The sequence below is a fragment of the Myxocyprinus asiaticus genome, chromosome 50 (assembly GCF_019703515.2).
Source record: "Myxocyprinus asiaticus isolate MX2 ecotype Aquarium Trade chromosome 50, UBuf_Myxa_2, whole genome shotgun sequence".
NCBI lineage: Eukaryota > Metazoa > Chordata > Actinopteri > Cypriniformes > Catostomidae > Myxocyprinus > Myxocyprinus asiaticus.
Genome location: NC_059393.1, coordinates 4749826 through 4777183, shown reverse-complemented (window position 1 = coordinate 4777183; position 27358 = coordinate 4749826). Strand labels below are relative to the sequence as shown.

At 39.0% G+C, this 27358-nt stretch overlaps 2 protein-coding genes across 7 annotated transcripts in view; both read right to left on the bottom strand.

The window, feature by feature from the left end:
* Window positions 1-1249: 1249 nt before the first annotated feature.
* LOC127438710 (UDP-GlcNAc:betaGal beta-1,3-N-acetylglucosaminyltransferase 7-like) lies at window positions 1250-7055 on the bottom strand. Its single transcript, XM_051694522.1, has 2 exons — window positions 6889-7055; window positions 1250-4727 (listed from the first exon to the last, which is right to left on the bottom strand). The coding sequence occupies exons 1-2, from the start codon at window positions 7002-7004 to the stop codon at window positions 3491-3493; spliced, it is 1353 nt and encodes a 450-aa protein (XP_051550482.1). The 5' UTR covers window positions 7005-7055; the 3' UTR covers window positions 1250-3490.
* A 15510-nt stretch (window positions 7056-22565) lies between these two features.
* LOC127438685 (lisH domain-containing protein ARMC9) overlaps window positions 22566-27358 on the bottom strand; it is a 64535-nt gene continuing 59742 nt past the window's right edge. For all 6 annotated transcript variants that reach the window (XM_051694445.1, XM_051694446.1, XM_051694447.1 and 3 more), the window contains one exon: window positions 22566-23206. In XM_051694445.1, coding sequence (XP_051550405.1) covers window positions 23184-23206 — 23 coding nt within the window. In that variant the 3' untranslated portion in view covers window positions 22566-23183. The remainder of the gene's footprint in view (window positions 23207-27358) is intronic.

The following is a 27358-nucleotide window of genomic DNA, read 5'->3' as shown; positions in this document are numbered from 1 at the left end:
CATACCAGCTCCTTTTATACCCATATGTCCGGGGGAGTGGCATGCAAATACCACTGGCCAATTTTCATTGGCCTTTTATCAAAGACCAGAGGTGTCTCGGGCTCCCAAGAGTGACCCCTAGTGTCACTACATCGACACAATGTCGAGTGAGTGACAGATAGGGAACTTCTTTTTAGACCCTACTTCGCCATATGGCAGCTGCCACCAACCATTGCTCTAGTTATAAATATTCACAATAAATAAACTAGGCAGAAAAGAAATAGCAGGGAGGTTTTAGATTATATTCCATTATTATTTTGCCAAGTGTCTCCACAATAAATAGTGTCCACTGTAGAATTAATGATATTTGAAACACCATAAGGACATTGATTGACATTACCTGTGTCTCAATCAGCTCCCCTGCTTGTGAATCAGTATTTAGCAATTTGCATTTGATTACATGATCAGGACTTCTAAATTTGGGAGCTTATTGAGAAGCACCAATTCTCTTATTACTGTACATTACCATGTGCTTGCACAATGAGATTATGTAATGTTAGGGTTCAAAATCACCTGCACTAGCTGAATGTCCAGTATGGTGTTACTCTGCAGGTGCATCATGGTGTAGCTCCCATAACTATGACCATGTCCCCTTGGCTCAGGTGTTCCAGGACATCTTTCTGTTCCTTGTTCCATTTGTAGACAATTGCCGGCTCCAGGTACCTGCTGGCATGTCCTCTAAATGTTCTGTGTGTGAACATCTGTACATGCATTGCCTTAAACACATAAAATAAAATGTTTAGGTTTTCACAAACACACTTAAAGATTATAAATAAATGTACTTACCGGCGTTGCCTCTGAGGACAAAATACTTGGGACTGCCATATCATTCAATACAAGATTTTTGGCAAAAGTCACATTCTTACTCGTCATCTTACACTCACAGCAGTATCGCTCTTGTGATTGATGGACAGATGTGAGTGGACACACTTGCTTGATTACATACGCATGTTAAGGGGCGTGTACAGGATAATGCTGACGTCATGATTGGGGTGATCTCAAATCCTGGCGTTCCAAAAGTGTGGAAAACAAATATTCATATTTTAAAATGGGGAGTTAATTTTGCAGTATGTTTTAATTGTAGAGTAACCTCTTATATGTGAAAATATCAAAGACATTTTGATTTTTCATTTCATAACCCTTTTAAGTAAAATATTAGTTAATGCTGGAAAGGATTTTTAAAAAGGAACAAGCAAACAATTTTTAAGGAATTGTTTATTTACAAATACTAATCCATTTTCACCTCAATTTGCTCATTCCAGTTCTTTTGGTTTTTACACAATCACACCACGTAGTCTGGATTACAAATGTCTGTGTTTTACGTAACCTTGAAGTTCAATTAAATATCCAACACCTTTCCGATCCAAGGAGGAATTTCATAAATGAATTCATTATTTACATGTACCAACAGTTTGTTGTTTCACAGTTTTAAATTAAACCCTCTACCAAAGGCATCTGAAATCTATAAGAAAATCAAATCATTTTGTATACTTCATATGACAGGCATTGACATTTAAGTAAGCCAGAAAAGGGTTACAATCATTTAAATATATGTAAAATACATAATGTCATGTAATTTGAGAAATGTACATCATTTCAGCAGTAATAACATGGTACATTTTCTGAATGCACTTTGAAAACACATTGTAAGATAACATTCATCCAAAGAGTGGCAGCTAAAACTAAATTGGTGAGGTAGAGAATGTGCTTCCTACTATTTGGGACAATCACATACTTTTGACACTTCTGACGCATGACTTCATGCTAAGTTAATTGTATGCAAAACCAGTGTTTGAACTGAGGAGGGGTTGTCTTTGGGGGGTTAGGGGGGTGGTTAAGTGGCTGATACAACATAACATTGTCCATTATCTGTCCCAGTTTTAATAAGTAATCCAAATTAGATTTTTTTTTTCTTCGTCAGAACAGTTTATGCACTGTTTCCGTCTAAATTTACAGATGGCGACAGATTGACACTGGCAGAGTGGATCCTCAATTAAAGGGATAGTTCACCCAAAAATGAAAATTCTCTCATGATTTACTCACCCTCCTGGCATCACAGATGTGTATGAATTTCCTTCTTCTGCTGAACACAAATTAATTTTTTAGAAGAATATTTCAGATCTGTAGGTCCTCACAATGCAAGTGAATGGGTGCCAAAATTTTGAAGCTCCAAAATCCACATTAAGGGAGCATAAAAGTAATCCATATGACTCCAGTGGTTAAATCCATGTGTTCAGACATGATTTGATAGGTGTAGGTGAGAAGCAGACCAATATTAAAGTCTTTTTTTTTTAATCATAAATTCTCCTCTCTGCCCATTAGGGGATGATATGCATTAAGACTGTGAATCACCAAAAACAGAAGAAGAATGGGAAAGTGAAACTGAAGTGGAGATTGACTGAGCAGGGAGGAAAATTTATAGTAAAAAGATTTTTTTTAAAAATAGGACTTAAATATCGATCTGTTTCTCACCCACACCTATCATTTTGCTTTAGTAGAGCACTGGAGTCATCTGGAGTACTTTTATTTTGCTCTTATGTGGATTTTGGAGCTTCACAATTTTGGCACCCATTTACTTGCATTGTATGGACCTACAGAGCTGAGAAATTATTCTAAAAAATTTTGTTAGTGTTCAGCAATAAAATAAATTCGTTCACATCTGGGATGGCATGAGGGTGAGTAAATGGTAAGAGAATTTTCATTTTTGGGTGAACTATTCCTTTAATGGTGCGTTCACATTATGTCATAATAACCATAATTCCGAGATTCCGACTTGCAAAAAGCATTCACATCTTCGTAGAACACGTAAATACAAGTTGTAAGCTCTGAATTCGTTGAAAGCTCCGACTTGACAGTCATGACATCATGTAAAAATAATCAATATGGCAGTGGCCTTAACACATATTTTTGTTTGAAATGATATTTTATTATGCCATTGATGCCTGGAGCACTTTAAACACTTTGCAAGAACATATAGAGGTGAGATAATGAATTAATGTAGTGATATTTCGCTATCAACAACAAAGCCGTTTTGGCATTATGAGTGTCACATTGAAACAAATAACTTCCCAAGGACATGAACAGCTCCAAGTAGAATCTCCGAATTACAGTAATTCCAACACAATGTGAAGGCAGCATAATGGGACCCCCCAAGAGCTCTGACACAATTCGAACACTGCGTAAAATCATTCTTGAGTAAATTCTGTGACAATTCACAAGAATGTTATGAAAGAACTATTTTAACAGAAAATCAAAACTTGCGAATCAGAACCATTGTTCACATTATCCAAATTACATTTATCTTGTTTGGTACATAAATAAGGTTAAAATATAGTCCAGAAACCTCCTCAAAAAAGGAGTACTTTGCATTTGAGTAACCTCAAAATTCTTCTCACACATTCTTTATTTTGTTTCCTTCAAATTTTCATGAACACAGAGACTTAGTCTTGGGCTATAAAAAGTCCATTTTTTGCGAACAGACCAAATCACTATTGACCAGTGCCCACATTTTTTTGAGATCCGGTGGGAGCAATTTATGTACCACTATCAAGCTTTTATAAAAGCATGGCTCCCTATTCAGCTTACTGGCTTTATCCTTGACCAGTCCAAATGTTTTGAAGGCCTCATGTTTTATTGGGGGCACTGCAAGCACATCCAGACACATCCCAAGAAACACATCGTCAATGGGATAGAGTTCCAGAGTTTCACACGCTCCGTAGAGTTTACGTGCAAGAGGGCCGCCCATCAAGAAACCGCCTCCACCAGCATACGGTGGGTAGTGGGTCTTATTATACAAGGCATGTGGAATATAGTACTTGTTGTTCTTTTTGCGAATGGGCTTGGCTTTTAAGAGAACATCGCCAACAAAGAGTTTGCTCAAGTCCTGGCTGTCTTCCAGGTACTCCAAGATGTTGGGAACGCTGACAAACACATCGTCATCTCCTTTGAAGATGTAACGGGTGCTGCCGCAGTAGGTGGCGAACCATTTCAGGAAGTGGATCTCCTTGAGGGTGAGGTTGAAGAAGCTATCCATGAAGTCCCATTGTAGGATGTCTCCATAAATGTAATCTTCATATTCCAGAAGCTTCTGGTGGTTCGCCCTCTCATCATCATTGGAAGATGACCCAAGAAGGAAAAGGGTCTTGATTCTTTTGCCGTTAATCACCTGCTCTTTGCCCCAAGTTTGCCTAATAAGCTCCCTTCGATCGTATTGCGTTATTACCGATTTGATGACCATCAACAACTCGATATCCCCAGCACACTTTTCTGGATGATTGATAAGGATAGGGAAGTATCTGCAGTGCCTGTAGAGCAGGAATTGCTTGAAATTGGGTTCCAGTCCTGTGAACCACTCTGAAGAAGAGAAGTTGAGGTTGGCGCTGCAGTTTGAGCTGGTGATATCCCAGGTTGTGGGCCCTTGGCTTTGGGTGATTCTAGGATCTTCTGTGGTGGCCTCCACTTTTTGCACCTTATTCTTCCAGAAGTTAGTTGGGGCGGAAAGGTGGCCCCTTTTCTGCAAACTGTCTTCTGACATGAGCTCCATTCGCGTCTGTCTTTCAATGCTCTCTGTCTGTACGTCTTGTAATGAGTTGATGTTTCCTCTCTGGACAATGGTAAGTGTCACTACAGCCAAGAAGAACATGATGCCAATGTGCTTGCAAACTCGCCATCGCTCTCTGGTGGTCATCCTAGTCAAATATGAGAAAAGCAAGAAATGTAAGCTCCTTCTCACAATGAAATATCCTGAACAATTCTGAAAAATGTTAAATGCCTTTAAACATATATGGGTAGTTGGCATGAAATATTTTTGTCCTGCACTGTGACATGCTATATTCTACCTAAAACAATTTTAAACAGTATTTTACTCTTTTTTTTTTTTTTTTTTTATTATGCATGCAGCTTTCATGACCTCATTATAAATAAGAGATTACTACATATTTGCAGATTTAAAGATTCATTTGTCACACTGCAGGACCATTTAAAAAGAACTCATTTATTTTAAGGCAAACATTTTCAATTCATTTTCTGAAATAGTTTTGCATTCCCTTGCAATATGTTTTGTGTGTCCTCGAAATATGCAATTAACCATGGTTCTACAGTACTGTTCTACATTTACATACTATATAATTACAACAACTACAGTAATTACTAGGTACTAACCCTAAACCTAACCCAACCCTAACCTTAACCCATATTAAGTACATGTAGTTACTTAATATTACTCAGTACTTTCTTGAGTAAGTACACTGTAAGTATACAGAAAGTACACATATTGTAAAATAAAGTGCAACCGTAACATTGTGGTAACCATGATTGTCGTAACCATGTTTTTATTTTATTTTATAAAACTAACCATGGTTGTAAAACTGTAGTTACCCAAATAGTAGCCATGGCTTTACTACTACTGTGGTAACAATAATTTTTCTTTTTTCTCTCTCGCAGAAACCATGGTTTAGATATGTTTAACCAGGGTTTTACTGTAGTATCCACATAGTAAAGATGGTTTTACTATAGTAACATTGTAATAACCATGACTGTAGTAACCATTGTTGATCTTGTGGTTACTCTGGTTTTACCACAAGTTCTTTGGTTAAACTATGGTTACTGTAGTAATCATACTTGTCATTTCATTGTATTATTACCATGGTTTCACTACAAATATCATGAATAAAATATGGTTACTGTTGTAAAATCATGGTACATTTTGTGGTTATTATGGTTTTACTACAAATCCTGTAGTTCAGCTATGGTTACTGTTGTAAAACCATGGTAAATTTATTGTGAGGAAATCAAAAATAATTGCGAGGAGTGAAACAGTTTCAGTTATTTTCCGAAACTATTTAAGATAATAATTGATCTCCCTGTCCTTTAAGGGGCTCCATAAAATGGTGAGTAAAAAATTGAAAATGTAAGTATAAACGGTGATAATTTATAACCTTTATTTTACAGCCTACATTCATATACATTTTAACATAGAACTTTGTGTTTGGGAGAGAGAGGGAAAAAAGCATTGAGTCAATTGAAACTCAAATCACTGTTTTAAATAATAAAATACTCACGCATGTTTCTGAGATTAAGTTTGAAATGCAGTTTTACTTCCAAATCCATAACTTCTCAGTCTAGGGAAGTTTTGCATCTCATACAATATCAGGATTAAGTATTTACCAGAAATACATATGAAATGCTTTGCATAATAAAACTGGGTGCACATAGTGGAAGCCTCTGTTTTCATTTGCTTTTTGTTTCATTTATTTGTCTCAACTGTTCTCTTTGAATTGACAGAATGTTTCAAATATAACAAATTACTCACAATTACCATTGCTATTCAAAGCGACGTAATCTTTCAATTACACGTTATTACATTACACATTTAACAGATGAAACAAAATGCAGAACTTTATATATTCATATTCGAAAATGTATCTTTTTTTAATTGTGAATATAAAAAGTGAATCCTTTTTTTCTCTCGTTGCAAATTCAATTATCTTAATATTTGTTTATTAATATCCTGTCTATGAAAAAACTACAGCACGAAATTTGCCTACACAACGTTTTAAGTTGACTCTGAATATTCAATTATGAATGTGGCAGGTGTAATAACTAGATGTGTTTACTTAATTATTGCCATACACAAATGTTACTGTTGACCTATTCCACTGTGTCCATTTTTAAAAGTCGTAATATTAAAAAAATCATCAAGCTTATTAACTTTTATGGGTTTATAATATAAACGTAAGCCAATATAAAATAAAGTATTATCATTAGTAAATCATTAAATCAGTAAATCATTCTAAAGTGAAAACAAAGTGCTTTCCTGTCACGACATAAGAATAATTTAGCTGTACTCACATTTTGAGACTTAATCTTGTTTGTGTTTTATTTACTTTAAACAAGTCTTCTTCTCTTGTGATGGATGAATGGTCTCTCTTCAGGCAATCCAGTGTGTAATCGCAAGAAAAAGACATTGACGCAGTTAATTAAAGCCAACACGTAGAATAAAACGTTATTTGAGGATGTGAAAAATCACATAGCTAAGGAATCCGGCTGCTGCGGGAGTCTTTTAAAGCGTGAGTGACGTACATGCAAATGCGACGCAATGTGGTCCCGCCCATCCGACGCACATGCTCCCACTCAAATGCAGCAGGATATTTGCATTTGCGTTGGATATTGTGTTGTGAAACTATCTGTCTGTCTGTCTGTCTGTTAAAATGGATGTCTGTTAGATTTGCTCAGTCGTTTATAGATCTCTCATCTTATCTAATCCAAATCACAGTAGTTCAAATTTCCCTTCAGCAGTCTAGAGTAGAAGTAAACACTTAGTTTATCTCTAGTATGCACTTAAATTAGGATTATAGACTGTCAATCAAATAACAAAAGGTCCTGCCTCATATGCATCATGAAAGAGAAAACAGTTTTCACTTAGAAATAAAGTCTTCCCTCTCTGGCGTAAGCATGTTTCATCTCCCTGAAAGGAAAGATCAACATTTGTGCTAAATCAGAATCAGGGAAAGGTGTAACATTTGCACAAAAAGTAATTGTGTCGTTTTGATAGTGTTAGAGATGGGACGCTAGCAAAACTTGCCACTTCCCTTTAATTCAGTTTTAGATTTAGAGTAAAGCTTCAGAACAACAAAAATAACTCAAGTGAGTGATTATAAAATTTCACAAATGATTTAATGAACTATATAGCTGTGATTTAAGCATTAATGGGCCCAATTAAATTACAAGAACTCTAGTTATAGACCTTATTTACAGTAGCGCCATCTTTGATTTTTGATGGGAATGAAAACAAGGCTGTGAGGGATAGACGTGCAGCCTCTTCAATGGCACGCACAACATAAAGCTGTATAAAGCTCCTCGATCACATCTAATTTTCCACAACTCATGTTGTCTGGAGCTTTTTGTCAACTGACATTCCTTGAAAACATATTTTTCAATTTTTTATCAGTGGAATGATACAAAAACACATAAAAAACTATTCAACCCATTGAAGTGAGTGTACATCTATCCCTCACAGCCTCGTGGCCATTCCCGTCAAAAATTAAAGATGGCGCTGCTGTGAAAAAGGTCTAGTACTGGTGTTTGCTAAGGCAATCATCCCAAACCTAAGCCAAAGTATAAACTAGCTTGTAACTTGTCAAGCACCATTTGTTTAATGGACATGAATGATACCTCAAATCGTGTAGCTTGTTGAGAAGAGGTGTCCTATTACTTTTCTAAGCCATCAGACTTAAGATTTTTGGTAGCACTTCTGGCACCAACAATCATCCATGCGATTATCTAATCAGCCAATAGTGTGGCATCAGTGCAGTGCATAAAATCGTGCAGATACAGGTCAGGAGCTTCAGTTAATGTTCACGTCAACCATCAGAATGGGGAAAAAATGTGATCTCAGTGATTTGGAGCGTGGCATGATTGTTGGTGCCAGATGGACTGGTTTGAGTATTTCTGTAACTGCTGATCGCCTGGGATTTTCATGCATTACAGTCTCTAGAATTTACTCAGAATGGTGTCAAAAACAAAAAAACATCCAATGTGGGGCAGTTCTGTGGATGGAAATGCCTTGTTGATGAGAGAGGTCAACAGAGAATGGCCAGACTGGTTCAAACTGACAAAGTCTACGGTAACTCAGATAACCGCTCTGTACAATTGTGGTGAGTAGAATACAATGGCATTCCAAGATTCAAGTTGGCACTGTTTTGGTGGCAAGAGGGGGACCTACACATATTAGGCAGGTGGTTTTAATATTGTGGCTGATCGATGTATGTGTATATACAGTGCATCCGGAAAGTATTCACAGCGCTTCACTTTTTCTACATTTTGTTATGTTACAGCCTTATTCCAAAATAGATTAAATTCATTATTTTCCTCAAAATTCTACAAACAATACCCCATAATGACAACGTGAAAGAAGTTTTTTTGAAATCTTTGCAAATTTAAAAAAAAAAAAAAAAAATCACATGTACATAAGTATTCACAGCCTTTGCTCAGTACTTTGTTGAAGCACCTTTGGCACCAGTTACAGCCTCAAGTCTTTTTGAGTATGATGCTACAAGCTTGGCACACCTATTTTTGGGCAGTTTCTCCCATTCTTCTTTGCAGGACCTCTCAAGCTCCATCAGGTTGGATGGGGAGCATCGGTGCACAGCCATTTTCAGATCTCTCCAGAGATGTTCAATCGGGTCCAAGTCTGGGCTCTGGCTGGGCCACTCAAGGACATTCACAGAGCTGTCCCGGAGCCACTCCTTTGTTATCTTGGCTGTGTGCTTAGGGTCGTTGTCCTGTTGGAAGATGAACCTTCGCCCCAGTCTGAGGTCCAGAGCGCTCTGGAGCAGGTTTTCATCAAGGATGTCTCTGTACATTGCTGCATTCGTCTTTCCCTTGATCCTGACTAGTCTCCCAGTTCCTGCCGCTGAAAAACATCCCCACAGCATGATGCTGCCACCACCATGCTTCACTGTAGGGATGGTATCTGCCAGGTGATGAGCGGTGCCTGGTTTCCTCCAGGCATGACGCTTGCCATTCAGGCCAAAGAGTTCAATCTTTGTTTCTCATGGTCTGAGAGTCCTTCAGGTGCCTTTTGGCAAACTCCAGGTGGGCTGTCATGTGCCTTTTACTGAGGAGTGGCTTCCGTCTGGCCACTCTACCATACAGGCTTGATTGGTGGAGTGCTGCAGAGATGGTTGTTCTTCTGGAAGGTTCTCCTCTCTCCACAGAGGAATGCCGGAGCTCTGTCAGAGTGACCATCGGGTTCTTGGTCACCTCCCTGACTAAGGCCCTTCTCCCCCGATCGCTCAGTTTGGCCAGGCGGCCAGCTCTAGGAAGAGTCCTGGTGGTTCCAAACTTCTTCCATTTACAGATGATGGAGGCCACTGTGCTCATTGGGACCTTCAATGCTGCAGAAATTTTTCTGTACCCTTCCCCAGATCTGTGCCTCGATACAATCCTGTCTCAGAGGTCTACAGACAATTCCTTGGACTTCATGGCTTGGTTTGTGCTCTGACATGCACTGTTACCTGTGGGACCTTATATAGACAGGTGTGTGCCATTCCAAATCATGTCCAATCAACTGAATTTACCACAGGTGGACTCCAATCAAGTTGTAGAAACATCTCAAGGATGATCAGTGGAAACAGGATGCACCTGAGCTCAATTTTGAGTGTCATGGCAAAGGCTGTGAATACTTATGTACATGTTTTTTTATTTTTAATAAATTTGCAAAGATTTCAAACAAACTTCTTTCACGTTGTCATTATGGGGTATTGTTTGTAGAATTTTGAGGAAAATAATGAATTTAATCCATTTTGGAATAAGGCTGTAACATAACAAAATGTGAAAAAAGTGAGTGCTGTGAATACTTTCCGGATGCACTGTGTGTATATATATATATATATATATATATATATATATATATATATATATATATATATATATCCAACAGGCTATCGGCCAGTAAGCAACTACCTAGCAACCACCCAGAAAAACCCTAGCAACTACATAGCAATACACTTGCCGCTTACAAAAATCAAGAGTTCTGGAAAACTTGCCACAAATTTGCCACTCATTATTTTCAAATGCAAATGAGCTTTGTGGAAAACTCTTCATTGTTGGCACAGGTTTGCCAAATAAGTATTTGACAGTAGCAACAAATTGTCCATTATAGCCAAAGCTTGCTGCAGGTTCACCACTACCGGTAAAGAGCTGCAAACTTCTGGCAAACATTTGTGGCAAATCACAAGCTCATTTACATGGGAAAATAATGAGTGACAAGTTTGCGGCAAGTTTACCAGAACTCTAGATTTTTTTAAGGGTAAAACTATTCAAAACACCTTAGTAACTGCATAGCAACACCCTGGCAACCACCCAGAACACCCTAGCAATTACAGGATAATGTGCTAAAAAACAATCTAACCTCATAACAACCTAACAACCAAAACACCCTTGTAACCATGCAGCAATAATTAGAGTAACCACAACTGATCAGTGGTTACCACCCACAATACCCTAGTAACCAGACTGCAGTGTACTCTGAACCCCTTTGCAACTGCATAGCAATGCTCTGGTAACCGCCCACAACACCCAAATATTGTGGCGGTGAGTTTTGCATGGGCAAACCACTCGCATTTCTTCAGAAAAAGGAAATATCTAGCTCATAATAACTATATTTTCCATATGGCTCAACTGTTTTCTGTTTGAAAGGGCTTTATCTTAACACTGAATACATGCAGCCAGCAAAGTTCTGGTGACAGCACAGACACCACTTCCTGGATTATTCGCTACAAAAACACCCCTTAAAAAAACAATAATTATTTAATTTAACTTCAGCTGCATCCCACAATCCTCTCTTCCTTTCGTTCTCCCCTCATATCCTGCTGTATTCTGGCTGTCATGGTCTGTCCATGTGCATCCTGTGGCTCAGGGGGATTTTTCCTCTCCCCCACCTTCAAGTTTACCATAATTGGACCACAATTCCCTCTGTTTCTGCCCCCCAAAACAACAGCTCCTTTGCCATCAGCCAATAATGCTGATCTTGTTTTCGCAGACGGCAATATACCAAAGGGCACCTGCCATGAATATGACACACTTTAGAGTCTCATGACTTGTTTCTAAAGCAATATAAAAGCACAAATCCCATGTTTTGTTGTGAGAATTATTAGATATGTTTGCTGTACTACAATCAGTCATAAAATTATTGTTTTACATGCATAGGCCGTGCACTACGTCTAGTTTTCGAGATATTAAAGTAACCTAGCATGAAAAGTAGGTAGTTTCAAAACATTAAGGGCACTGTTTTCATACCCATGTTAGGCACAATGTTACATGCTATAACCGTGCGCTAATTAACCTAGCGTGAAAAGTAGCTAATTAAAAAACACTGAGGGCTCTATTTTCCTACTTGTGTTAGGTGCAATGTTACGTGCTATGACTGTGTGCTGAGTCTCATTTGCTAAACTATTATTTAGCATAAAATTAACCTAGCACGAAAAGTAGCTACAGTAGTTTAAAAAGGTATGAGCTTTATTTTCGTACCCGCATTAGGCACAATATTGTGTGCTATGACCATGTGCTACGTCTTTTTAGGAAAACTATTATTTATCCTAAAATTAACCTAGCTTGAAAAGTAGCAACTTTAAAAACACTGAGGGCTATTTTCGAATCCGCTTAGGCTCAACAATTTGTGCTATGACCATGTGCTAAGTCTTGTTTGCTAAACTATTATTTAGCAAAACATTAACCTAGCATGAAAAGTAGCTTGTTTAAAAACATTAAGGGCTCTATTTTCATACCTGCTTTAGGTACATTACGCACTATGACTGTGCACTACGTCTTGTTTGCGAAACTATTATTTACAATAAACTGAACCTAGCATGAAAAGTAGCGACTTAAAAAAAACCATTAAGGGCTCTTTTTTTCATACCAACGTAATGCTCTATGAGTGTACGCTACATATTGTTTTCTAAACAATTATTTCTCATAAAATTTAACAAGTATGAAAAGTATGATTCAGGGCCCTATAATCTAACACGCATTAGGCTTAATGTTAAGCGCAATGATCGTGATCGTGCACTACGTCTTGTCCAACTTTCGTGAAAGCGTAAGTGCAATTTTCATACCTGGGCATGCACAAACTGGATGTGGGTGGGAGTGTTCGTGGCATCTATGGAAGTATGCACTCAAACAGTGGGTGTATTTGCAAAAACATATGGGAGGTCCATGTAAATAAATTTTTGTGAGAAATAAATTCTGTTCTCGGCGCAAAGTCTGAATGCAGTCCAAGCATTTGCAGTTTGGGAAATCACCAGAACATGCAAAGTGCATGAGTAAACTATAGAATTACAAGGACACATAAAAAGACATCCCTGAAAATTACAGTTAATACTATCAGTAATGTTCTGCATCAGTAGGTCAATATGATTTGTTTTTACACTTACATTTTCTATAATTTAACATAGCCTTTATCCAATTAGTCCAGAGGAACACCGTCTTTTCCATGCGTATATAAAGAGAGTGTCATTGACATATACCTGCCATTCAAGAAGGATGCAGTTCCTGTACAAAATAATGTATAAAACAAATGGTAAACATTTCTGTATTCTTCTAAAGTAGGCTTTTACATACAGTCAATGTACACTGGCTGCCAACTAATGAATGGGCTGTGTTTATTTATATCTCTTGCACTTGCGCACAAGATTTTGCCATCCCACTTACTGTAGGTCTAGATATATATATATATATATATATATAGAAAATGCTGATTGACAACCTCAGGAACTCAAACTAATATAAATATATATATATATATATATATATATAGGTGCATCTCAATAAATTAGAATGTCATGGAAAAGTTCATTTATTTCAGTAATTCAACTCAAATTGTGAAACTCGTGTATTAAATAAATTCAATGCACACAGACTGAAGTAGTTTAAGTCTCTGGTTCTTTTAATTGTGATGATTTTGGCTCACATTTAACAAAAACCCACCAATTCACTATCTCAAAAAATTAGAATACATCATAAGACCATAAAAAAAAAACATTTTTAGTGAATTGTTGGCCTTCTGGAAAGTATGTTCATTTACTGTATATGTACTCAATACTTGGTAGGGGCTCCTTTTGCTTTAATAACTGCCTCAATTCGGCGTGGCATGGAGGTGATCAGTTTGTGGCACTGCTGAGGTGGTATGGAAGCCCAGGTTTCTTTGACAGTGGCCTTCAGCTCATCTGCATTTTTTTGGTCTCTTGTTTCTCATTTTCCTCTTGACAATACCCCATAGATTCTCTATGGGGTTCAGTTCTGGTGAGTTTGCTGGCCAGTCAAGCACACCAACACCAGGGTCATTTAACCAACTTTTGGTGCTTTTGGCAGTGTGGGCAGGTGCCAAATCCTGCTGGAAAATGAAATCAGCATCTTTAAAAAGCTGGTCAGCAGAAGGAAGCATGAAGTGCTCCAAAATTTCTTGGTAAACGGGTGCAGTGACTTTGGTTTTCAAAAAACACAATGGACCAACACCAGCAGATGACATTGCACCCCAAATCATCACAGACTGTGGAAACTTAACACTGGACTTCAAGCAACTTGGGCTATGAGCTTCTCCACCCTTCCTCCAGACTCTAGGACCTTGGTTTCCAAATGAAATACAAAACTTGCTCTCATCTGAAAAGAGGACTTTGGAACACTGGGCAACAGTCCAGTTCTTCTTCTCCTTAGCCCAGATAAGACGCCTCTGATGTTGTCTGTGGTTCAGGAGTGGCTTAACAAGAGGAATACGACAACTGTAGCCAAATTCCTTGACACGTCTGTGTGTGGTGGCTCTTGATGTCTTGACCCCAGCCTTGAACTTCCTTGTGAAGTTCACCCAAATTCTTGAATCAATTTTGCTTGACAATCCTCATAAGGCTGCGGTTCTCTCGGTTGGTTGTGCATCTTTTTCTTCCACACTTTTTCCTTCCACTCAACTTTCTGTTAACATGCTTGGATACAGCACTCTGTGAACAGCCAGCTTCTTTGGCAATGAATGTTTGTGGCTTACCCTCCTTGTGAAGGGTGTCAATGATTGTCTTCTGGACAACTGTCAGATCAGCAGTCTTCCCCATGATTGTGTAGCCTAGTGAACCAAACTGAGAGACCATTTTGAAGGCTCAGGAAACCTTTGCAGGTGTTTTGAGTTGATTAGCTGATTGGCATGTCACCATATTCTAATTATTTGAGATAGTGAATTGGTGGGTTTTTGTTAAATGTGAGCCAAAATCATCACAATTAAAAGAACCAAAGACTTAAACTACTTCAGTCTGTGTGCATTGAATTTATTTAATACATGAGTTTCACAATTTGAGTTGAATTACTGAAATAAATGAACTTTTCCACGACATTCTAATTTATTGAGATGCACCTGTATATATAGTTTGAGTTCCTGAGGTTGTCAATCAGCATTTTCTGAAGGTTAGGTACCTATTTTCACTGACCATTTGTCGAATAAAATAAAAACTTTACTTCAGGCCCTATTTTGTCCCCATAATGGTGGAAGGTGCCAAAAAGGTTGTGTAAGCATGAGATGTCCAGTTAGTTGAACGGTGACAGTGTCCCACTCGTGGAAACTCTCCTGCTTCTTGAGTGCTGTGCACTTTGGAACAGAATTCCTGGCGAGGTTAGACATGTCTGCAGGGGATGAGCTCGCTGGACATGTTTTCATGACTCAAGCTGTGCTGTTTTGCTCTTAGACTGCTGGAATAACCAACATCTGAATCCTCCTACGATGTGAAAACCTCATGGTCCAGCGTTCAAAACAAGGAAATAAATTTACATTTATAAATTTACATTTATGTAAAATGTAAATTTTTTTGGACAAATACCATGATAATTCCATGGTGCATAAATATAGTAATAATTCACTACCATGGTATATCAAAAGCTCTCTTCCAATACTGCTGTAGTGAGCTGCCTTGCTGTCTACTGTATATACTGGCTACTGCTTTCTAAGGCAGCATTCTAACTACAATGAAACCTCTTATGAGACTGATTTGAAATTCTCTACACAGGCAGCAACTCCAAACACACACAAATAGCACTATTCATGTGAAACACACAGGAAATTTGACTAACAATTTGATTTCAATAGAGTTTAACGTTAGCATGTTGCTAACTTAACAGCATAATACTCTAATCAAGTGTAGCACAGGAGTTACAGAGGTAAAAAATCCCATTATTTTTTAGTTATTTTTCTCCAGAGGCAAATTGATTTTTAACAATAACTCATAAACCTTTAACGGCAGACCTACCGTGAAAACCGTGGTTGTTAATCAGTGGTATATGCTTCTGTTGAAGCCATCAGTCCATGTTATTTTAACTTTATGAAAAAATAAATAAATAAAAAAAAACAGGTTTAATAGTGGAATTCTTGGTAAAGAACTACACTGCCCATGATCCTGAAGAGAGATCCACCAATCAGAGAATCGCTACAAACAAATCTCACGAAAAGAGCTCTGCAGCGACCGCCCACTCTCATGACACACTATGAATGATGCAATCGAGTACCTCACTATTCAAATGTTTGCATATATCTGAATATTTTTTGTCATAAACTAAAAAAATTTGTTTGTATACTTATAATCAACAACTTTAAATCAGTAGTTTTATATTTTTCTATTGTATTTAATTTGTCACAATTCTTAATGAGATTGTAATTCATTCATTCATGAAATACATTAATTACACAGTCTTTGTCGTTGTCTTATCGTCTCAATTTTAAATACTTCTCATTGTTGCAGTTTAATACACTGGAGACCGGAAAACAAAACAACGAAAACGTCTCCCATTATGAATTATAGAACACTTCCACATTCAGGAAAAAGGTGGATACATGTGATGCAACATTAGTTTTTTGCCAAAACAAAGCATCTTGTTAGGCAATATAATGTTGCTGCCTACATTTTGGAACAAGGCTTTCATATTGCCATTGCACCAATGATGATGCCTGCGTAGGCAGCGCACTAGGCTCTGAAACAGAGATAGTATATGTGTTTATCCCATGCTTGCGTCAGACAGACACTTCTCAGGAAGGACCAGAGGAAGCATGCTATGTTGTCTTTGCACAAATGCCAAATATATTCTTATATTCTTGTCTTTTTCCTTTGTGTACCACAGACCAAAGGCAACTAAAATCATAGTGACCCACTTGTCCTAACAGCAGCACACGGGTCGTACACCGGATGTTTTCACCATGTCCCCATCACATCTTAACATATTGTATAAACTATTAAACTTAAAATTTTTATAGATGGAAATTATGTTCATTTTCATTCATCACGATAAAGTGAACGTAAGAGGTGAATTTGAAATAATTTCACTACTTTATTTTGAACAGATGTAGCAGTTTTTGTCATGTCCATGGGTGCTATAAAACTTCTTTCAGGTGGTTCAACCAAAACATAGCAACATTTCAACCAATATTTCAGAATTTCACCCAAACACTGCAACATCACTCATTGACCAATGGTGCTTTGTCATACACCCAAGAATGAGGTGTCAAATCATCAAATCAAATGGCTTATCGAGAAGAGTTCTGCAATGACTTTAATAAACAATTGGGTGTACAATGTTCGTGCAGTGGGTGAAAAATCAGGCAAATATAATTTTTATTTTAGGAGCTTTGTTTCAAAACATATTAAGCTACCTTGCTGTCCACTGCCTATTTAGGCAGTTCCCTTTTAAGGCAGTATTCTAACCGAGATGGATGTTAGCATATTGCTAAGCTAACAACATGTTACTCTATAAAGTATGAAAATACACACTACACACAAATAATGAGGTAAAAAAGTCAATTTTCAAGTTGAACTATTATTACAGCCCGTTGCGTCACTCCCGATGTGTCATACAGCCACTTGTGCAAGAGCACACACGTCATTCTAAATACGTCAAAAGTACCCTACCATCTGTTTCCGACGCACCGTTTTACAACATGTTTTATTATACTTTAAATGTATATATACGTATGTTTGTAGCAATATTATGCAATCATATATATATTTTACATCCCCTAACCCGACCCAATTCCTAAACTTAACCAGTTATCAACAATATAAAACATGTAACAGACAGGTAAATTTAGTCACACTAATTTTATTAACATTTCCTTATTATATAGATATTTTTGAGCACTCATCTAACCTCTGTGCCTAAACCTAACCAATTCTCAACAACATAAAATATGTAACAAGCAGATACAAGTTACAATAAAACAATTTAAAAACAAAGATGCAAAAGCACTATAATAGTATTCCAAACCATACGTTAGCATTGTGTGAGGAACAGAGTCAAACTGAAGGTTTTAATCATTAAAAATCTTCCCCATATAGTATTAAGAATATGCTTTTTGCAGTGTAAATGCAATGTTATCTTAATATTTGGCCAGGAGTATCTTCGAGCTTATCTATGGTGTTTTCCTTTCTCTGTTGCAGACTCTCTATCTGTCTGTTTTTTTGACACTTGTTCCTCTTCCAGTTTCAGTCTGACCATTAAAAGATATGGCCACTACCATGCCAGGCAAATCTATGACCACCTGGATACTGACTCATTTTGTCATGTGCAGCTGGCTTCCTTGTATTGTGCTTCGACTTCATTTCCGTGACTCGTTAATCAGTAAGCAAATCAAAGCCAAAAGTACTCTAGAAACAGGAAAATTCTTGCCTTGACTTCACTCAATGTGTGGGTTTAGATAATTATTGGTGTTTGCAAAGCATCACTATTTAAACTGATCATACTTAGGGTTAGTGATATGAAAAAAAGCCCTGACTCTGAGTATTAAACTTTGTAAACTTTATTTATTTTTATCACCTTTTCTCCCAATTTGGAATGCCCAGTTCCCACTACTTAGTAGGTCCTCATGGTGGCGCGGTTACTCACCTCAATCCAGGTGGCAGAGGACAAGTCTCAGTTGCCTCTGTTCTGAGACAGTCAATCCACGCATCTCATCACGTAGCTCGCTGTGCATGACACCGCGGAGACTCACAGCATGTGGAGGCTCATGCTACTCTCCGAGATCCACGCACAACTTACCACGCGAGAATAACTAATTGTGACAACGAGAAGGTTACCCCATATGACTCTACCCTCTCTAGCAATAGGGCCAATTTGGTTGCTTAGGAGACCTGGCTGGAGTCACTCAGCACACCCTGGATTCGAACTCGTGACTCCAGGGGTGGTAATCAGCGTCAATAATTGTTGAGCTACCCAGGCCCCCCTGTAAATTTTATTTATTTATGCTGCTCAACATCATTTCAAACCCTTTACAAGGTGTTTGTGGTACTAACACTAAAACTGGCACTTGAAAGGCATTTCTGAGATTATACGCATGTAATCAGGCCAAAAAAGATAAATAAAAAGGAGTAAAAAGTGCAAAACGCAAGCTTCACAGACATGTATCAAGCAGTAAATTAGTTCACTTGAGATTTCAACACTGCTCAGTTGGCAGTTGTGTGCGTTCAGATGTGCAGATGTTCAGTGTGTGCGTTCAGATGTTCAGGCCGACTGGAGAAGGACGTGACACACAGCAGGGCACTGTGTTCTCATCTGCCATAGCCTGACAGTTCTGATAAAAATATAATAAAACCAAAATGAACTTTAAATGTTATATAAGGGCTGTTATAGGGCAAAGTGCAGTTTAGAGTACAGTTCCCCACAGCATTCTTAACTCAACTTAAGGTATTAATTCTACTTGTCATTATTTGAAAATAAAATCTTTTTGTGACATCTCTTAAAGTGCACACAACGAGCAGGTCAAAACCTTTTTGCTTAAAAAAAAAAAATTGTATTTTAAATAAAATAAAAATAGATTAAAAAAAAAAAAAAAGCGGCTTTAATATTTACCATACCTTGACCATAGTTTTATATGCAATGTAGTGTAATATAATTATAAAAAAAATAAAATACAAATCTTGTCCTTTTCATGCCATATTATTATATACTATTTTTAGTATATTATTTTGTTAAAGGACATACAGTATGTATGTATATATATATTTATTATGTACTTAATAAAATATGAATAATCGTATAATACACTATGGTCCTAATAAAGTGCCCTACGTGGTCTCCTGGTGTTGCAGCTTATCCACCTCAAGGTTCGATGTGTTGTGCATTCTGAGATGCTATTCTGCTCACAACTATTTTACAGAGCAGTTATTTGAGTTACTGTGACCCTTCTGTCATCTCATACCAGTCTGGTCATTCTCCATTGACCTCTCTCATCAACAAGACATTTCCGTCCACAGAACTGCCGCTCACTGGATGTTTTTTGTTTTTGGCACCATTCTGAGTAAATTCTAGAGACTGTTGTGTGTGAAAATCCCAGGAGATCAGCAGTTACAGAAATACTCAAACCAGCCCGTCTGGCAGCAACAATCTTTCCACAGTCTAAATTACTGAGATCAAATTTTTCCGCCATTCTGATGGTTGATGTGAGCATTAACTGAAGCTCCTGACCCGTATCTACATGATTTTATGCACTGCACTGCTGCCACACGATTGGTAGATAATCACATGAATAAGTAGGTGTACAGGTCTTCGTAATAAAGTGCTCTGTGAGAGTATATATACAGTATATGTATATATATATATATATATATATATATATATATACACACACACACACACACACACACACAAACTGTATAAAACATAATTATATTGCATACATCTGGGGTTTTCAAAGTCTTACCCCCCAACAAAATGAACAAAACCACACACCCCTTAACCAGGTTTGCAGATTAATATACATACAATAATCCCGGTCCCGGTGGCCACAACGCGCTCCCCTCCTTGGTCCGAGGCACGTGGGGCTGTGGCTTCACTCGAGCGGCCTGGCTTCCCTAGGCCTCGGCACTTGAGGGGAATAGCTGCCCAGCATTCTGGCCTGTCGACCGCGACGTGCTCCAAACCCCGGCGTCACATCTAACTCACACCGGCGTGCGGGTCTGGCGATGCATCTAATTGGCACCAGACCCTTACTGCTCCGTTCGTGGACCTGCAAAGACACTAGCAGGTAGAGACCGGTCTCCCAAGGAGAGGCGTGCTCCATGTTTAAAGGCAGCAGTGATGAGGCACTTCATTGGGTTTAGGTGAGCCCCATCACGGGCAGCCAAGTGGGGTTGTCACCACGGGAGACGATGATCCATGGGAAGGACGTGTCGTTCTGTCACAACTGGTATAATAAATTGTGCATTTCTAACTCAGATTACGAAAAAAAACAACAAAAACAACCAAAACAAAAACACACATCTTTACCGTCTTGTATAGCTAATGCGCGTTCTTCAGTTGATTGACAGGTGATTTCTGTATCTAAAAAGTGATTGCCAATTTTTCCTGTAAGGCGGGACTCCTTTCTACATCTGTTGACCATTGGTTGCCATTGGGCATTCCAATTTCATCCATTCATTTTAAGTGGCCTATCTCTGCTAAATAGTCTCTGTTTTGACAAGCAGGAAATGTTCATGGAACAATGACGTCACTTGATGTCACCAACAAACAGTCCTTGAAATGGTCTATACACCTAGCCTAAAATTATAGAATAAAAGTGTTGCAGGTCACGCTTGGAAGGTAGAGGAGGTTGTAAACAGGGTGGTTTCAAGACTTAAGCAACAAGACATTGTTGGAAGAACCCAATCAGGAAAAGCAGACTTTGGATCTAGGAAAGCGATGGTAGTGACCTCTAGGATGAAAGAGTGAGAGTATGTGATTAGAGCAGTCAGCCAGCAGCAGCAAGGACACTAAAAAGTATGGAAGGGTACATCTGATAGAGTTTTAGGATGGACTCACCTGTGGAAGGTACCCCAGGCCAGGCTTAGTTTTCGAATAAGATCCACCTATGACACCCTTCCAAGCCCAGGAAATTTGTCGCTGTGGTATGGTAAAGAGGAGAGTTGACCCTTCTGTGATGCCACAAGAACAAATCTGCAGCACATGTTGGCTGGGTGCAAGAACACCTTAGCACAAGGACGGTAAAGGTGGTGGCATGATCAGGTCTTGTGAAAGCTGGCAGAGATCCTAGAGATGTGTAGAACAAAGGCAAACAAAGGCCATCATGCTCCTCAGAGGCAGTTCATTGGTTTTGTTAAAATGGGAGGCGCCACACAAGGTACTGCACAGAGGTAGGTAAGATAAATTCTGGTGCCTGGAAGTGATTGGACACTGGAGGTCGACCTTGACCAGCAGCTGAAATTTCCTTCTGAGAGGTTGGACGTAGTGTTATGGTCAGTGTAAACTAGGAAATTCATAATGATTGACCCTACCATCCCATGGGAAGAGGGACTAGAGGCAGCCTATGAGAGGAAGGAGTTAAAATACGCTGATCTGATCACCGATTAGAATGGATGGAGGGCTGCTTTATGTGGTGATTTATGGGAAGGATCAACGCAGCATCTATTAAAAGACATCGGTGTCATTGGATCAGCGTTGAAGAAGTCTTTGAAGGAAATGGCAGAGGAAGCAGAAAAAGGGAGCTTCTGTCTATGGTTAAAAAGGAAGGACGAAAAGTCAGGTGTGCAGAAGTGAGAAAGTAAGAATTTGGACCATTTGTGATATGTGGTAAGGTAGTATGTGGGAGAGGGAAAGGAGTGGGGAGGAATGATTTCCGCTGACCCACTCTGTCCTTATCCAGTGATTTCTGGAGGGGGATTGAGTCAGAGAGTGAAACCATGCAAGCCAGACATTGGAGGTGGCTGACACAGTCATGTTACTATCGGTAGAGGAAGAATGTCTTAATGGAAAGGCAAGAATGAAAGGCAATGGAAAGGATCTGGTGTCCAGCTGCAGGGAGGGTGGCAGGGAGATGTTCCTGAATGCTTATCCACCAGGATTTGTTCCAGGATTAATGTGGCGAAACATCTATGATGGGTGGCTCCCGGCTAATGACCCCGTATTTGGACAACTGAAGGCACTGGTCCGGCAGGCAATAATAAGCAGCAAGTTTAGACTGCAACCTGTGCACCTGATCAGGCTGATTATTTAACATACTGACAAAAAAAAAAAAATCATTTTTTATATAAACTTTATTATAATGTACAAAAATATTCAGAAATAATAAGTAGTAAACCATTTCAAAACACAAAGCAAAACAACTACAGTACTTCAAATTAACCTGTGTTACCTCTGTCCAGTTTATTTTACACACATCATGCCAAGCAACTATGATTATTAAAATAATACAATACTCTAAAATGAAAGTAAATCCATAAGCAGGCACACACAAAAGCTGTTACAAAACTAAAATGAAGATTTAATGAATTGCAAGTACAATTTATAAGCATTATACATCTACATTTACTGTAAACAAGCTTAATCCATCTGTTTTGAAATAAATATGCTCCCTGCGAGTGAGGGTGGTTGAGATTAAAGAGTAACAAAGCAGGAGTGGAGTGCCAGGTGTTTGGAGGCTTGTGGCATAATGAAAGTACTTGTTGTGATTATTGCTAAAGCGTGTAGTGTTACAATTGGGGTTGAAAGGCCCTCAAGAGCCACAATCCTGAGCTTTGTTTCACCAGCCTTACGGTCGTATTAGTTGGCCTGACCCAGATAAGAATGCTGGATGCTGTTACAGGAAGTTGGATGCTCCTCTGTCGATAAACCACTCCTGATGAAAGGTTCCCTTTTCACTTCCTGTTGGACTGACTGCCTGGAAGGTGAAAAGATGTGAAATGCTGATAAATATGTAGGGCTTTACTGGTTGTTTAGATCAGTGTTACTATCAGAAATAATTAATAATTATTTCTTTAGTTATTAATTAATATTTCAATTAATTAATTGAATCTAACTCATAAAACCTCATATGGGGCTCCAGTAAATGTAGTGTGCTACGTTTAGGAGCAGGTTTGGTTATTAGCAATAATTAATAATTATCAAAGATAATTATTAATTATTAAAATCAATAGAACATTGATGAGAATCAGTGCTAGCTTTTTCTAGTCCTTTAAATCAACAATTATCAAAGATAATCATTAATTGTTAACACTGATGAAACATTAATTAAAATTAACACTAACTTATTGATCATTCAAATTCAACAATCATCAAAGATAATTATCAATGATCAAAAATCAACAGAATATTAATAAGGATTAACATTGACGGGGCACTACCCTGGAATCAGGGACTAATAATCAGATAGTATAACAGTCTCAATATTAGATTGTTTTCTTAAGAAAATCGACATCCGAAGAATATCGATTTTCGGGGAAAAAAAAACAATGAATGAAGGCTTGAATCCGAGCACTGACATCCCGTCAGCATGACACAGGTGTATGCAAAACAAACCAAAACACTTCTCTTTGTAATATAACAAAGTTTATTTATGCAGTAATATCAATTAATAATTAATACAATGCAGTCAATAAACTTCCGACTTACAACTACAAACTAAACAGTAATATGATTAGATATGGAAATCAAAATAATCCTATAACACATGAGGGTGTGTGTGTGTGAGAGCGAGTGTAAGGAGGGACGCGCACAAAATGGCGGACGTGACTCTCGTGGAGAGTATGTCACGCGAGACTTCCGGCCAGAGAATATGGCCGCGAATGTGGGCAGAGAGAAACCAGTCAATGGCGTCTACCAGTTACCGCGTGTATCCTCTTCTACGATAGCTTAAGGGAGCTTAACGCGTGCGTGCGTGGTTAGTACGAGAGAGAGAGAGAATTAAGTGAGTTTTTAACCGGTTTCGCGATTGTGGGAGAGGAAGCAGCTGTTTGTTTATCACTCTGAGACGCAGTGGACGGCTCGTAAACCGTCCCGGTCTTTGATTCTTTAATGGATAAACTCAGTCTGCCGGTCTCACTCGCGATGGCGGAAATGCACAACAGTCCAATGTGGTTGGACCACAATACAGCAAATCAAATTTGTGATAATTAATACCCTGAGTATTAATAATGAGCGGACATGGCGGTCCGTAAACTGTACAAGCAATAACCTTGGTACACAAGAATAACACACTATAATATTCTATCTCTGCCCAGACATAAACCTCTTACTTGAATCGCATGAGGATGCAGAATGTGTGTTCATCCGTCCTTTAACTCAGACTCGGTTCCTTGAGGCTCGTGTGATGACGGGAGGCCGTTTCCTCGCTCTGTCGGCGGGCGGTACTGCTGATTCTCGGTGGGCTGGCAGAGAAATCAGTGACATCGACTTGATTGAAGATGGAAGAGAAATCTTTTATCTCTTCACTTCTGCAGGCAAACGGATGAAGATGCGGATTGCTAGGCGGTCTCCTTCGGATCCGTTAGAGTGTTCGGTGGAACACAGAGTAATCTCAGCTCGTCCAGTGAGATGTAGATTGTATGGCCACAGTTTCAAGTCGGACGTTACTTCCTTGTGCCACGAGGCTGCATCTGAGAGCAGCAATGAGCTGCATCTACACACGGCGAGCAAAGTTGCTGGAAGCAAATCCCGGAAGCATTTCAGAGGTATTTCTACTCCTGATGATGTCATGGTTGAGGTGCGTTCTGTCGTGTGCTTCATCCAATAGGAGTTGAGAGTTTGATCCTTTAGTGAGCAAGGCTTCATGGGATTTGTAGTCTGTTTTTGGACTCCCTTTGTTTGATTTTGGCGCGATTTTTATCAGTATAATTTATAACCTGGTATGTAGGGGCCTGAGTTAGGTTTTACGACTGTGTTAGGCCTGCCTTTGTCATCTATCTGAATACATGAGGCCCAACAAATAATATACTTTTTAAATAACATATATAGTTTTTTCTTTTAAAATTAAAATAGAACTGAGGGGTAACGTGACTGTCGTGAAAATAATGTCACGATAGGGCTTTTCACACGTGAAATCGTTAACCCCTTGTTATTCTAAATCCGGGTAAATGGAATCTGAGGTTATTTGTTTCATGTTTCACCCTGTTCATACTTAAACCTGGATTAATAATTAATCCTGTGTGTTCATGTTCCGATGTTTCACACTGTACATTTGTAAACCCCGGGTTATCATTCGCATATTTGCGGTGTCAGTAACAATGACTGGACGAATACAGCTTGTGACGGACACAGCAGAGAACAGCTACTCTACTCTTCTCTGGCAATGTCGCCAAGCAAATCGTCTCTGTTTGTCTTTCGTCTTCTGAACTATGCCATGAAAACTTGGAATACTGTCTTTTTATCATGTCAGTTATCACATTTGCCACCACTGTTGGACACTTTACCTGTTTCCCTTTGACAGAAAACATAAACAGAGTGTGAAAGTTTCAGCAACAGTAGAAAACACATGAATATTTAATAAGGTAAGCACAGAGGCATTATATGATTGGTTGTCTGTTGCTAAACAACTTTCGGAAACATTCTAACACTGCATCGATTCACACTGTGTATACCTTAACCCTGCAAATGTGGGGCTAGCCCCCCTGTAACAGGGTTTTCTAACCCCGGTAAAAAGCAGTGCTAACCCCCTTTCAAAATTACAAGTGTGAAACATTGCTTTACCCGGGGTTAAAAGTGGGGTTAATAATGAAGATAACCCAGGGTTAAGCACAGTGTGAAAAGCCCTAATGTAAAAAATCTTAATGGCCCTAAAAAAGGCTTAATTTTCTATATGCAAAATAAACTCAGCAAAAAAGAAGCATCCTCTCATTTTCAACTGCTTTTATTTTCAGCAAAATTAAGGTGTAAATATTTGTATGAACATAAAAAGATTCAACAACTAAGACATAAACTGAACAAGTTTCACAGACATGTGACTAACAGAAATGGAATAATGTGTCCCTGAACAAAGCGGGGGACAATATCAAAAGTAACAGTCAGTACCTGGTGTGGCCACCAGCTGTGAGACGTTACCCCACTCTTCCACCAATGCACTTGCAAGTTCCCAGACATTTCTGGGGGGAATGGCCCTAGCCCTCACCCTCCAATCCAACAGGTCCCAGACGTGCTCAATGGGATTGAGAGCCGGGCTCTTCGCTGGCCATGGCAGAACACTAACAGGAAATCATGCACAGAATGAGCAGTATGGTTGGTGGCATTGTCATGCTGGAGGGTCATGTCAGGATGAGCCTGCAGGAAGGATACCACATGAGGGAGGATGATGTTTTCCCTGTAAGCATTGAGATTGCCTGCAATGACAACAAGCTCAGTCTGATGATGCTGTGACACACTGCCCCAGACCATGACGGACCCTCCACCTCCAAATCTATCCCACTCCAGAGTACAGGCCTCGGTGTAACGCTCATTCCTTCGACGATAATCGTGAGTCCGACCATCACCCCTGGTGAGACAAAACTGTGACTCGTCAGTGAAGAGCACTTTTTGCCAGTCCTGTCTGGTCCAGCGAAGGTGGGTTTGTGTCCATAGGCGACGTTGTTGCCGTGATGTCTGGTAAGGACCTGCCTTACAACAGGCCTACAAGCCCTCAGTCCAGCCTCTCTCAGCCTATTGCGGACAGTCTGAGCACTGATGGAGGGATTGTGCATTCCTGGTGTAACTCGGGCAGTTCTTGTCCCGCAGGTGTGATATTCGGATGTACGACGATCAGCTGTCCTTCCTGTCTCCATGTAGCACTGTCTTAGGCATCTCACAGTACGGACATTGCAATTTATTGCCCTGGCCACATCTGCAGTCCTCATGCCTCCATGCAGCATGCCTAAGGCACGTTCACGCAGATGAGCAGGGACCCTGGGCACTTTCTTTTGGTGTTTTTCAGAGTCAGTAGAAAGGTCTCTTTAGTGTCCTAAGTTTTTAAAACTGTGACTTTAATTGCCTACCGTCTGTAAGTGCATGTTCATTAATTGTTTATGGTTTATTGAACAAGCATGGAAAACATTGTTTAATCCCTTTA